Here is a 13,208-nt window from a genome sequence, read left to right as displayed (position 1 = left end):
TGAGTCAGAGTCGACTCGATGGCATCTAACAACAACAGCATGGCGACTCAATTTTGAAAATGTAAAATGAATGAAGGTCTCCATTAAAAAGAGAAGAACTGTATCCAACAAACCACATGCGTGTACGTTACCATAAAAACAAGTTATTTTTCAGAAGGAATTCTTTAATCATAATTCAGAAATGTATGCCTCACAAAAGCATTTTAAAGAAATGCTGTAATTTCTAAAATATCAGGAAAGATGTATTTTTCTGCTTCAGTTGCTAAAGTCACTTTCTGTCCATTTCATTACCATCACCATAGTCTCAGTTAAGAAATCCTGAAGATGACCCAGAAAAAAAAAAAAGAAGCTAGATGTGTGTAACGTGCAACTTGCTTCTTTTCTTCGAACATTTCTTCTGCCTAAATTATTAAGATCTTTAAAATTCCTAGGGTTATCTTCATTAAGAGACAATCAATAGCAGCATTTCATTGTCAAGCATAAAAACCCTCAAGAATATCTTTCAGTTGGAAATAAATGAGGGTAGATTCTGTCGCAATAAATAAAGTGTAGGTTATCTTTGAAGGCATAAATTTTGCTGTACTCAATACTAGGAAAAAGGTAATCTAAATATATGTATCCTTTTTCTCCTTTGTTGGAATCTGTAAACACAGAACCTTATTGTATGCAAAAGGATATCTTAGTAAAAGGTATTTTTTGGTGTGATACTTTAAAAGGTTGGTTTTGCTACCATCCTTGTACAAACTAAGTCCCTTCCCCAAGCCATTTTTCATTTCCATTATTACTTGGCTGCACAAACACTTTCCATCCATTATAGAAGCTAAATCTCAGTCCTGGCCCTAGCTCCCTCTTCACCTTGTCAACACATCCCACTTATATATGGACACACAGACCAAGTTTGGGGAGCTGCTCTGCCTCATACCTCACAAAAGTTAGAGTTGAATTAATGCAAATTTCACTGTTCCTGAAATGGGGTTCACTCACATAATTTAACAACACATCCTACTATATTCTGTTAGCCTGCTATTAAAATTCCAAACAACGGATTACAGATGTCCCTTTTAAAGGTCTTTGTAACTTTTCTTAGGGAGTTGGTTACCAATGTGCTAGCAACGGCATTTTTGCATCATTCCTGATCCCCCATCTTCAGAGAATTTTTTTTTTTTTTTTTTTTACCTGAGAATTCAAAGCAGTCATGGGCAGTATCTCCTTCTATATAACTGGGTGAGAATAACTTGATGACAATACTACCAAGTGGACTAAACAAAAGATGGGTACTCAGGAAACAAATCTCTAGTCGGAAGAAGTTATTAGTGACTTCTAAGAACCTACAATCGATCCCATTGGAAAAGACCCTGTAAAATGTGAAAAATAAAAGTAATTGTTTTAGAAGAATTCCATATAACACAAGGTATTAAAACACAGGCCTCGTCTCAAGCAGCCAAACGAAGAACTCTGTTAGGATTTCAGCGTTTAATATCTGTAAAACTGGGAACTGGATAAACAAGCTAAAACAAAGAACTCTGTTGGTATTTTAGCGTTTAATATCTGTAAAACTGGGAACTGAATAAACAAGCTAAAACAAGCAGCTAAAACAAAGAACTCTGTTAGTATTTCAGCGTTTAATATCTGTAAAACTGGGAACTGAATAAACAAGCTAAAACACGTTAAAGGAGCTTACATTTGAGAATCTGAGTCCATGTGAAATAGTGCATTCCACTGTCTCAGGAGACAAAACTCACCTGCCCGATCCAGAGCAGTCTCTGTATCAGAGCAGCGTGGCTCTCACCCCCTCACTACCCTTTACCGCCAAAAGAAAAATTCCAACCATGGCATATTAATTAAGAACCTTTTCCAATATAATGATTAGATCTAAAAACATAAACATGTTTTGGCTTTAAACTATTTTCTAAATTTTTCCCAACTCAGTATTTGATACAATAATCCACCCCAGCAGCAGAGGCCCCAGAGGGCTGTTCTTCACACTCAAGACATTCTCTTGCTTACCAGATAACTGAGAACAATGACAATCTAAAAAGAGACCATTTCTTCTTCCAAACGTCCATTACCGGGTCAGAACAGAAGTAGAGCAGTTAGAGCAAAAGCAAATAGACACATGCATGCTACAGCACACCCACACAATGACAACTTTCACCTGTGCCAATGGCTACATTTCCTTCCAAACAGGTAATTTAATACACAGTTTTGCTACCAAAAATTCAAATACAATGCTCAAGCAAGGGTATTTCAATCTAAGGGAAAAAGAAGCAGCTTTGATTTTAAAATTGCACTCCATAATGACATCACTATTAGCTCTGAAGCCCTAACACTGGGAAGGGGGCACTGGCTAGCTGAGAAAAAGGCCTGTTTACAGCCGGGGGAGTGAGGAATCTTCGTGGCAACCTGATGCCATCTTCTAGTCTCCCAAACCTTTATTTAGTTGAGAACCAAAAGGTTGAGTCGCTGCTTGAGAATATTTCATTTCATCAATAAACATTAGGTGTCATTATTTTCACTTTTCCTCTGAAAGATCAGTTGAAGAAGAAACAAAGTTTTGTGTTCTGGGTGATCAACATCAATCTACAATTTTGAAACCAACCTATGGCCATGTATATATGCTTAAGTTTTTTTATAACAAGCTTCAGTAAAAATAATTTTTATAGGATCAATTTTTAAAGGGTCATTCTTCTCATTTACATACAGCCAGTACATCTTATTTACATATGTCTTCATTTTAATTTTCCTCTGCATTTTAACTGGTAGACAACTGTTACATACTGTTTTCATAAAAAGGTAGTTTGATAATAATAGTTTGTCTCCACAATGAGAAATGAATACATTCAAGTCTTACTGAATAACAGGGAGATGAAGACTCAGGATGAACAGCCTGTCTATGGAGACAGCTGCCTCATCTGCACACACTACAGGGGGCAGCAACAGAACATGCAGCATACATGATGATGAAGACCTTAAAAAGAACTCTTGACCATCGCTTAATGCTCCTATTGATGTGAAATTCCCATACTACGTTCATTTTTTTCCTCTCAAAAAACACTGATTTTTCTAGTGATATTTAACTTCAAAAAGGTATCTTTGGTTCTTTAACCCTCAGAAAACTGGTATATTTAGGCAACTATCCAAAAAAATAATCAGGAGAATGCATCATTGCCCACAGTCTCCAAAGGGTTAAAGTGCATGAATTTTCTATGACCTATTAGAAAAGGCACCCTATTCCACTTTCTTCTTAAAAGAAACTTTTTCTTTGGTTTCTTGTAACTTTTCAGTGAGTCTATCCTTTGTTTCTTCCATTTTCTCTGTGAGAAGCTCCTTGGTCTCTTCCATCCTGTCCTGTAGATACTCCTTAACTGGAGGAGGTGTTGACATGTAGCCACGACTTCGCAAGTACTTCACAGTAAAGGATGTTCCTCCCAAAGTCACGGTATAGCGGGCAGGTGTTGCAATCTTAAGAAAAAAGCAAACACAGGCAGATCACCGCCTGATTATGACCATAATCTCTTAAAAACTAATTAAAATTCTGATAATAGCTAAGCAATATAAAACTGCTTCATTCTCTCACAAGGTTACTGTAGTAATACCCTACATGGTTTTCCCTCCTAACAAGGGATGCATCTTCTGTAACCTCATCTTATAAATGTTTGTCACTTAGACAACCCAACCAAAAATTACACAAGCATCAAATCAACAGAACTGAAGTCCTTAACTACATACCACTAACAGTAACACAGGTATAAGTGTTTCTATTCCTTAAAAACTCTGCCAAACACTTTATTTCCTTAACATTCCCAACCTTCATCGTCAAGGCTGAATATCTAGAGCTAAACAAGAAACAAAGTACTTCAAATGGTACAAGGCTGGGCATAGGACAAATGTCGCTTTATTACTGAACTGAGTTTAGTCTCATTCCTCTCACTTATCCAGGCTTCATGCTCCCTACTCATGATAATTGGCCCTGGGTCTGGAATCCTCATCAGGAACTTCCATGAGACCAAAAAGTACTAAAAGGGTGAGCACACTGCAGACATGCACAGGTTGAACTATGATCAGAGACTTAAGGACCAGCAATTAAAGAGCAGATGAACTGATCAAAACGAAGAGGCTGCATTGCATTCCGAGGGTTTTGTTTTAAACATCACAGCAGCACTTCTAGCTTACTGCATACCAAAACTCTTTCAAAGAGCTGTCTGTGCTGTCTCCAACTTCTCTCCTCAGTTTTTTCTAAAACTTTCTCCAACCCAGCTTTCACCAGCTCCCCCTCACCACCAAAACTGCTCTCGTCAAAGCACAACGGCCTCTACGAAACTAAATCCAATGGGTAACCTGTAATCGGCCCCTGAACAATTAGGACCATTTGATACAGCTTTTCACTCTTTACTCCTTGGAACATTTCCTTTACAAGGTCTCAGGGATTCCACACTTTCCTAATTTTCCTTCTATCTCACTGGCTACTTGTTTGCAGCCTTCTTCACCAAGCTCTCCACATGCCTCCAACTGTGTAACCCAGAGCTAAAACCTGGGCCCTCTTTCTTCTACCGCCCTCACTCCCTTGGTGACATTATCCAGTTTCAAGTGCCATCTATCACCCATCCCTGACTTCCAGACTGAACCTTCTCCCTGAATTCCAGTATATACAACCAGCTACTCGTTTTCATGGACATGTCCAGTGGGATCTCAAACTTAGGATGTTCAAAACTGACCACCTGATCTTCAACTGTCCCTCCCAGCTCCTCTCCAAGTATTCCCCATCTCAGTAAATAGCAGTTCTATTCTTCCAGTTGCTCAAGCCAAAAGACTAGGAGATAGTTCAACTCCTCTCTTTCTCTTATCATAATTTATATCGAATCTATTAGATAACCCTATCAGCTCTGCCTTTAAATCATATCTACAATCCAACTACTTCTTACCCCTCTACTGCTGCTTGGTCCTAGCCATCCTCATCCCTCACCCAGACTACCACAATAACCTCAAACTAGGTCTCTCAACTTCTACCCTTTCCCTGTTAGAGTCTGTTTTCAATACAGCAGTCAAAATGATTTTGTGAAAATGAGTCATATACTCAAAGTTGCCCAAAGGTGATCCATCTCACTCAGCGGAAAAGCCAAAATGTATCTGTAGCCCAACCTGACTGAGTGCTCCGTCCCTTCTGCCCTGCTCACTCACTCCACCCCATCTGTTTCCTTGTTATTCCCTCAAATGTTCCAGGCATCCTACTGCCTCAGAACCTCACACTTGAGATGTCCTCATTTTGAACTGCTCTTCCCCAGATACCTGCCTGACAAACTCTCGCACCTCTTTCAAGTCTTTATTCAGACAGGCCTTCTCTGCGAAGCCTTCCCTCTAAAACCGCAGCCTTCCCTGGACAAGAAAACATACCCCATCCCTGATTTGCTTTTTCTTCTTAGCACTACCCCTATATAAATACCAACTCATGTAAAATATATATGTGTGTGTCTGTCTCTCCAAATGCCTCTCCGCTTGACACCTACTCACTCAAACATAAACTCTGTGAGGGCAGGTATTTTGTGCTGTTCATTACGCCTTTCCACATGGCGCAGGGCACAAAGTGGCAGCTCGATAAATTTCTGGTGAATAAAACACCAGGTGCATTTCAAAGAAATTTCAAGGGAGTTAATGACAGCATTCCAACCACAGCCAGAGGCCACACTCACAGATTATTCCTTTTTCATCTCCGCCTCACTCAATTCTGAGGCTTTGCCTTGGTGAAGCAATAAATAACACTGCTGCTCTATTTGAGAAACTAGGGGCTACAGTGTATACACAGGAGTAGACCTCTGCATACTCACACCTCACAGAGGAAGAGTGTGGTGTAAACACTGCTGACACTGACCCATCCACACGTACAGCTTCATATTGCAATTCCAGCTCAACCTGCATGCCCTGAGCACCTATCTGCCTACAAAGCACAATACCAGGCACAGAGAAATACAAAGATGAAGAAAACATGATTCTTAATACCTAGGTGCATAAAGTGCATAAGGAAAATAAACATAAAAAACCTACTAACACACAGACTGAGATGAACTCTGAAAGCTACTAACATGCTATGGGAACATGGGATAAAGAGCAATTCTAATTAGGGAAATGGGGTAAAGCAACGTCATGATAGTTTATCAAGACTAAATTATACCCACTATAATTAGAAACTTGGTAATTTATGAATTTAATGTTTTAATGTTGAAAACAAATGAAGAGTTAAGCTTTCGCTCTCTAGTCAAAAATACAATAAAAGAGAAAATTTTCTAAAAGTTATAGGATTATAACGAAGATGACAGAATAAAACATGTTTCTTTTGATTATGACTATGGAACTGGAATTCTAGGTATTTTTATATGACAGAAGTAAAATAAGATATCACCTAGTTGCCAAACCTTTTATATATTTTTTTTTCTTTCTTAGGTAGATGGTTCATAGAACTGCGTAAGAATTTATCAATTGAGGGAGGAGGAGCAAGATGATGGCATAAGCGGTTGCAAGCTTCCTTCTCTCCAAAACCAAAAGAAAACAAGCAAAAACCCTGGAACTCTGGACAACAGTTGAAGGACTGATGGATGAAAGAGAACACCAACTCAAGAAAATGGTAGCATACAGGTGGCAAGAGAATGGAGGTTCACTGCACATGTGCACCCTCCCCCCTTCCCCAGTTCAGTGTGGCCACCTTGAGGTGGCTGTAGTTGGCCTCCCCAGGCAGGAAGACCCCAGTTCAGTATGGCCATCTTGAGGTGGCTGTAGTTGGCCTCCCCATGCAGGGAGACCCATGTTGAAACAGCACGGGAAGCACAGCAGGGGCTCGAGTTTCTAAGCAGTGAGGCCTTGGCCACAGCAGCATGGTGAGCACAGCGTGGGGCAGGGTTTCTGAACAGAGAGTTACGTATCAGAACAGCACAGTGAGGGTAGCATGGGCTGGAGCATCTGAGCAGTGATGCTCGGTACAGAGCAGCACAGTGTGTATGGCATGGGCTGGAGCCCATGGGCAGTGATGCTCGGTACAGAGCAGCACAGTGTGTATGGCATGGGCTGGAGCCCATGGGCAGTGATGCTCGGTACAGAGCAGCACAGTGTGTGTGGCATGGGCTGGAGTTCCTGGACAGTGATGCTTGGTACAGAGCAGCACAGTGTGTGTGGCATTGGCTGGAGTTCCTGGGCCGTGATGCTCGGTACAGAGCGGTACAGTGTGTGTGGCATGGGCTGGAGTTCCTGGGCCGTGATGCTCGGTACAGAGCGGCACAGTGTGTGTGGCATAGGCTGGAGTTCCTGGACAGTGATGCTAGGTACAGAGCAGCACAGTGTGTGTGGCATGGGCTGGAGTTCCTGGGTCGTGATGCTTGGTACAGAGCAGCACAGTGTGTGTGGCATGGGCTGGAGTTCCTGGGCAGTGATGTTCGGTACAGAGCAGCACAGTATGTGTGGCACGGGCTGGGGTTCCTGGGCTGTGATGCTTGGTACAGAGCAGCACAGTGTGTGCGGCCTGGGCCAGAAATGAGTAACAGTAAAAGAAATGAATAATTCACTGGAAGAACCCAACAGCAGATATGAATTGGGAGAAGAAAGACTCAGCAAGCTTGAATAAAAGGTGATTGAGATTACTGAGTTTGAGGAGAAAAAAAAAAAAGATTAAAGAAAATTGAGCAAAGCCTAAGGGACCTGTGGAACACCCAAGTGGACTAATATATACAATACGGGAGTCTCAGAAAGAGAAGAGAAAAAGGGGCAGAAAAAAATCACAGACCTAAGTCAAAATCTATCAGAAGAAGCAAAGGACACCATATAATGTAATGATAAAAGGATCAATTCATCAGAAAGATATAATAATTACAAATATATATGCACCTAGCTGCAGATCCCCAAAGTATATAAAGCTAATACAGAACTGAAGGGAGCAATAGAGAGGTCTACAATAATAATTGAAGACTTCAATAACAAAAGATTTGAACAACACTATTAACCAACTGGAAACCCTGGTGGCGTAGTGGCTAAGTGCTACAGCTGCTAACCAAAGGGTCAGCAGTTCAAATCTGCCAGGCGCTCCTTGGAAACTCTATGGGGCAGTTCTACTCTGTCCTATAGGGTCGCTATGAGTCAAGATTGACTCGATAGCAATGGGCTTTTTTGGGGGGTATTAACCAACTACACCTAACAAGTATATATAGAACAGTCAACCCAACAACAGCACAATATACATTCTTCTTCAGTGCACACTGAACTACCTCCAGTATAGGCCATATCTTAGGACACAAGGTAAGTCAAATAAACTTAAAAAGTTACAATCATATGAAGTATTTTTCTGATCACAATGGAATAAACCAGAAATTAATAGCAAAAAGAAAACCAGAAAATGCATAAATAAGTAGAAATTTGACAACACAATACTAAATAACCAATGGGCCAGAGAAGAAATCGAGAGAGATAAAAAAAATACTCAGAGTCAAGAGAAAATGAAAACACAACATACCAAAATCTATGGAATGCAGTGAAGGCAGTACTTGCGAAAATTTATACCAATAAACACCTACGTTAAAAAAGGAGAAAGATCTCAAATCAACAGCCTAACTCTACAACTTGAGGAACTAGAAAAAGAAAAGCAAACTAAGCCTAAGGTTTAAGAGGAAAGGAAATAACATAAATCAGAGCAAAAATAAAAGAAATAGAAAATCGATAGAGAAAAATCAATGAAACCAGAATTTGGTGTTTTGAAAAGATCAATAAAATCAAAAAACACATAGCTAGACGGACAACGAAAAAGAGAGAGAAGATGCAAATATAAAATTAAAAATGAAAGTGGGGACATTACAACAGACACTACAGAAATAAAAAAGATTATAAGGGAATACTATCAATAGTTGAATGCCAGAAAACTGGTACCTTAGAGGAAATGGACAAATTCCTAGAAACACATAAACTGCCTCCACTGACTCAAGAAGAAATAGAGGACTCTTAACAGATCTATAAAAAGTGACAAAACTGAATCAGTAATAAAAACCTCACAACAAAGAAATATCCTGCCATATATTTCTTCACTGAGTAAGTCTACTAAACATTTATAAACGTGACTCCAATGCTACTTAAGCTTTTCCAAAAAATAGAGAACATTTCCTAATTCATTCTATGAGTTACCAGCATTACCCTGATACTAAAGCCAAACAAAGACACTACAAGAAAACTACAAACCAATATTCCTTATGGATAGAGATGAAAAAATTCTCAACAAAGTACCAGCAAACTGAATCCAAAGCATATGGATTATATACCATGATCAACTGGGATTTATTCCAGGAATGCAAGGATGGTTCAACGTTAGAAAATCAATTTAATACACCATATTAACAGAACAAGGATCATCTCAACAAAACTAAACACACTTGTCATGATAAAAATATTTGACAAGTTAGGAGTAGAAGGGAAATTCAATATAATAAAGGGCATTTATTAAAAACACACAGCTAACATCATACCAATGGAGAAAGACTGAGAGTTTTCCGTTTAAGATCAGGAAAAAACAAGGATGCCTACTCTCACCACTGTATTCAACACTGTACTAGAAGTCCTAACCAGAGCAATTAGGCAAGAAAAATAGATAAACAATTCCAAATTGGGAAGGAAGTAAAACATTTTTTCACATTGACATTATTCTATATATAGAAAATATCAAAGATTTCACAAGCAAGCTATTACAGCTAATAAATGAATTCAGCAAAGTGGCATTGTAAAAGGTCAACGTACAAAAATCAGTCGAATTTCTACACCTTAGTAATGAACAAGCTGAAAAGGAAATTAAGACAACAGTAGTATTTATAATAGCATCTAAAACAATCAAGTACCTAGGAATAAATTAACAAGGAAGGTAAAAGACTTAAACACTCAAAACTATAAAATATTACTAAGAGAATTAAAGAAGACCTAAATAAATGGAAGAACATTTCATGTTCATGGACTGGACGGCTTAATATCATTAAGATGTCAAAGCAGTCTATACACTCAATGTAACCCTCCATCAAAATCCCAACAGGTTTCTGGAAACGCCAAACTTCAAATTTATATGAATGGGCCCCCCCAAAAAAATCAAAAACGTTGTCATCAAGTCGATTCTGACTCAAGTGACCCTATAGGGCAGAATAAAACTGCCCCATATGATTTTCAAGGCTGTAATCTTTATAGAGCAGACTTTCTCCTGTGGAGTGGCCGATGGGTTCGAACTGCTGACCTTTTGGTTAGCAGCTGAGCATTTAACCATTGCACCACCAGGACTCCTTATAACGAAAGGCAAGGGACCCCAAATAGCTAAAGCAATCTTGAAAAAGAATAAAGTAGGGAGACTCACACTTCCTGACTTCTAAACATACTCTAAAGCTTCAGTAATCAAAACAGCCTGGTACTGGTATAACGATAGACATACAGAATAGAATGGAGAGGTCAACAGATTTTTCAACAAGGGTAATAAGTCCACCCAATGGGGAAAGAAGAGTCTCTTTAATAAAACGGTACTGGGAAAATTGGATTTATACATGCAAAAGAATAAAGCAGAATCCATGTCTCACACCATATAAAAAAATTTTTTTAAATGGATCAAGGACTTAAATGTAAGAATTAAAACCATAAAAGTCAGTCGAAAACACAGGGATATGGCTCTGAGACCTAGTTTTTAACAATGGATCAGATATGACAACAAAAACATGAGCACCAAAGATACAATAGATAAACCAAGCCTCATAAAAATTAAATACTTTTGTTCATCAAAGGACTTTATCAACAGAATGAAGTGACAATCTACAGATTAGGAGAAAATTTTCTGGAATGATATATCCTAAAAGGGTCTAATATCCAGAATATGTAAAAAATTTCCACAGTTTAACAACAAGACAAGCCAATCAAAAAACGGGCAAAGGACGTGAATACCCATTTCACCAATGAGAATATACAAATGGCCAACAAACATATAAAAAGATTCTCAATGTCATTAGCCATTCAAAAGCCAGGGAGATGCAAATCAAAACCACAATCAGATACCATTTCACCCCCACTAGCATGGCTATGATAAAAAAAAAATGGAAAACAACAGGTTTTGGCAAAGATGTAGGGCAATTAGAACCCTCATCCATTGCTAGTGGGAATGCAAAATGGTACAGCTGCCGTAGAAAAGTCTGGTGGTTCCTCAAACAGCAGTACGCAGAACTACCATATGACACGTAATCCCATCCCAGATGTATATCCAAAAGAACTGAAAGCAGGAATGAAGAGACCCGTTCACTGCAACATTACTCCCAATAGTAAAAGATGGAAACAACCTAAATGTTCATGACAGGTAACTGGATAAAGAAAATGTGATATATACACACTGGCATATTACTCAGTCATAAAGAAAAATGAAGTTCTGATACATACCACAATATGGATGAACCTTGAAAACATTATGCTAAGTGAAATAAGACAGCCACAAAAAGACAAATACTATATGATCTCACTTATATGAAACAGGCAAACAGAAATAGATAGAAACCAAAGCTTATTAGTGGTTACCAGATGGGGGAGGGATGGGGGAAGGGAGTTATTAGGGCACATACAAAGTGTATGTTAATGCTGGGGGTATAATTTAGAAAAGGATATCGAGAGTGGTTGTAGTACATGAAGGATGTAATCAATGTCACCGAACAAAACTGCATATTACTCAGTCATAAAGAAAAATGAAGTTCTGATACATACCACAATATGGATGAACCTTGAAAACATTATGCTAAGTGAAATAAGACAGCCACAAAAAGACAAATACTATATGATCTCACTTATATGAAACAGGCAAACAGAAATAGATAGAAACCAAAGCTTATTAGTGGTTACCAGATGGGGGAGGGATGGGGGAAGGGAGTTATTAGGGCACATACAAAGTGTATGTTAATGCTGGGGGTATAATTTAGAAAAGGATATCGAGAGTGGTTGTAGTACATGAAGGATGTAATCAATGTCACCGAACAAAACTTGTAAAAATTGTTGAATAGGGAAATCTTTTACATATATTTGTACCATAATGAAAAAACATACATCTATAATTGGTTATAACGCTGCGACCACCAGTGCTCTTTCCTATGAAGATTACAGCATAGAAAACCTTATGGGGCAGCTCTGCTCTGTCACATGAGGTCCCTATGCGTTGAAATCTACTGACAGCAACTAACAATAACCCTGGAAATAACCTTTGTCTTATCACAGAGGTTCTGAGTAGCCTACCTATTTTTAAGGCACTTTTTCTAAACCAGCATATATAATTATATACATATATAATTTATTAAACATATTACATATAATTATACATACATAATATTTATCATATACCAAAAAACCAAACCCACTGCCGTCGAGTCAATTCCGACTCATAGTGACCCTATAGGACAGGGTAGAACTGCTCCCTAGGGTTTCCAAGGAACGCCTGGTGGATTTGAACTGCTGACCTTTTGGTTAGCAGCTGAACTCATAACCACTGTGCCACCAGGGTTTCCACATATTTTATATATATATATATAAAATAATTTGTGAATTGAGAAAATGAGATTAATATGTCTAAATTCTACAATTTACAAGGTCTTTTCTTCCAAAAAAAGACCCATAGGTATAGAAGCTATCTACTTATAAACATGTTGTCTGAATCCAGGCAACAGTTATAAAGACAATGAACTTCAAAAATAAAACATGCAAAATATCTAGAAACTAAGTCTAAGGTTTACAGCATAAAACAATTTGAATTAAACTTTACTATTTTACTTACTGAAAAGATGAACTATTATAAACAGTAAAATGTATGCTAAATTCTACTAACAAGTCAGGTGGCATGTGGATGTCTGAGTAAGAAAAGGTTAATACAGTATCAATAGAAGCAGCATCAAAAAGATGGCTAAGCACACAGTTTCTAACTGAAAGGTTAGTAGTTCAAACTCAGCCATCTGCTCCGCAGAAGAAGAGCCCGGTGATGTGCTCCTATAACGGTTGTTGTTGTTGCCTGCCATCAAATCAATTCTGACTCATAGCGACTCTATAAGACAGAGCAGAACTGCCCCATAGGGTTTTCTAAGTCAGTAGTCTTTATGGAAGCAGATCGCCAGGTTTTTTCTCCCACTGAGTAGTTGGTAGGTTCAAACCATCGACCTTTCGATAAGCAACTGAGTGCTTAAACGTTGTACCACCAG

General features: G+C 38.6%; 1 protein-coding gene across 1 annotated transcript in view; it reads right to left on the bottom strand.

The window, feature by feature from the left end:
* Window positions 1-1,603: 1,603 nt before the first annotated feature.
* The window catches only part of FAM210A (family with sequence similarity 210 member A), a 60,074-nt gene continuing 48,469 nt past the window's right edge, over window positions 1,604-13,208 (bottom strand). The window contains exon 4 of the mRNA XM_049900292.1: window positions 1,604-3,462. Within this exon, the coding sequence (XP_049756249.1) occupies window positions 3,229-3,462 (234 nt within the window). The 3' untranslated portion in view covers window positions 1,604-3,228. The remainder of the gene's footprint in view (window positions 3,463-13,208) is intronic.

Source organism: Elephas maximus, chromosome 11, assembly GCF_024166365.1.
Source record: "Elephas maximus indicus isolate mEleMax1 chromosome 11, mEleMax1 primary haplotype, whole genome shotgun sequence".
Classification (NCBI taxonomy): domain Eukaryota; kingdom Metazoa; phylum Chordata; class Mammalia; order Proboscidea; family Elephantidae; genus Elephas; species Elephas maximus.
The sequence above is the reverse complement of the archived record's forward strand: the minus strand, read 5'-3'. Positions and strand labels throughout refer to the sequence as shown.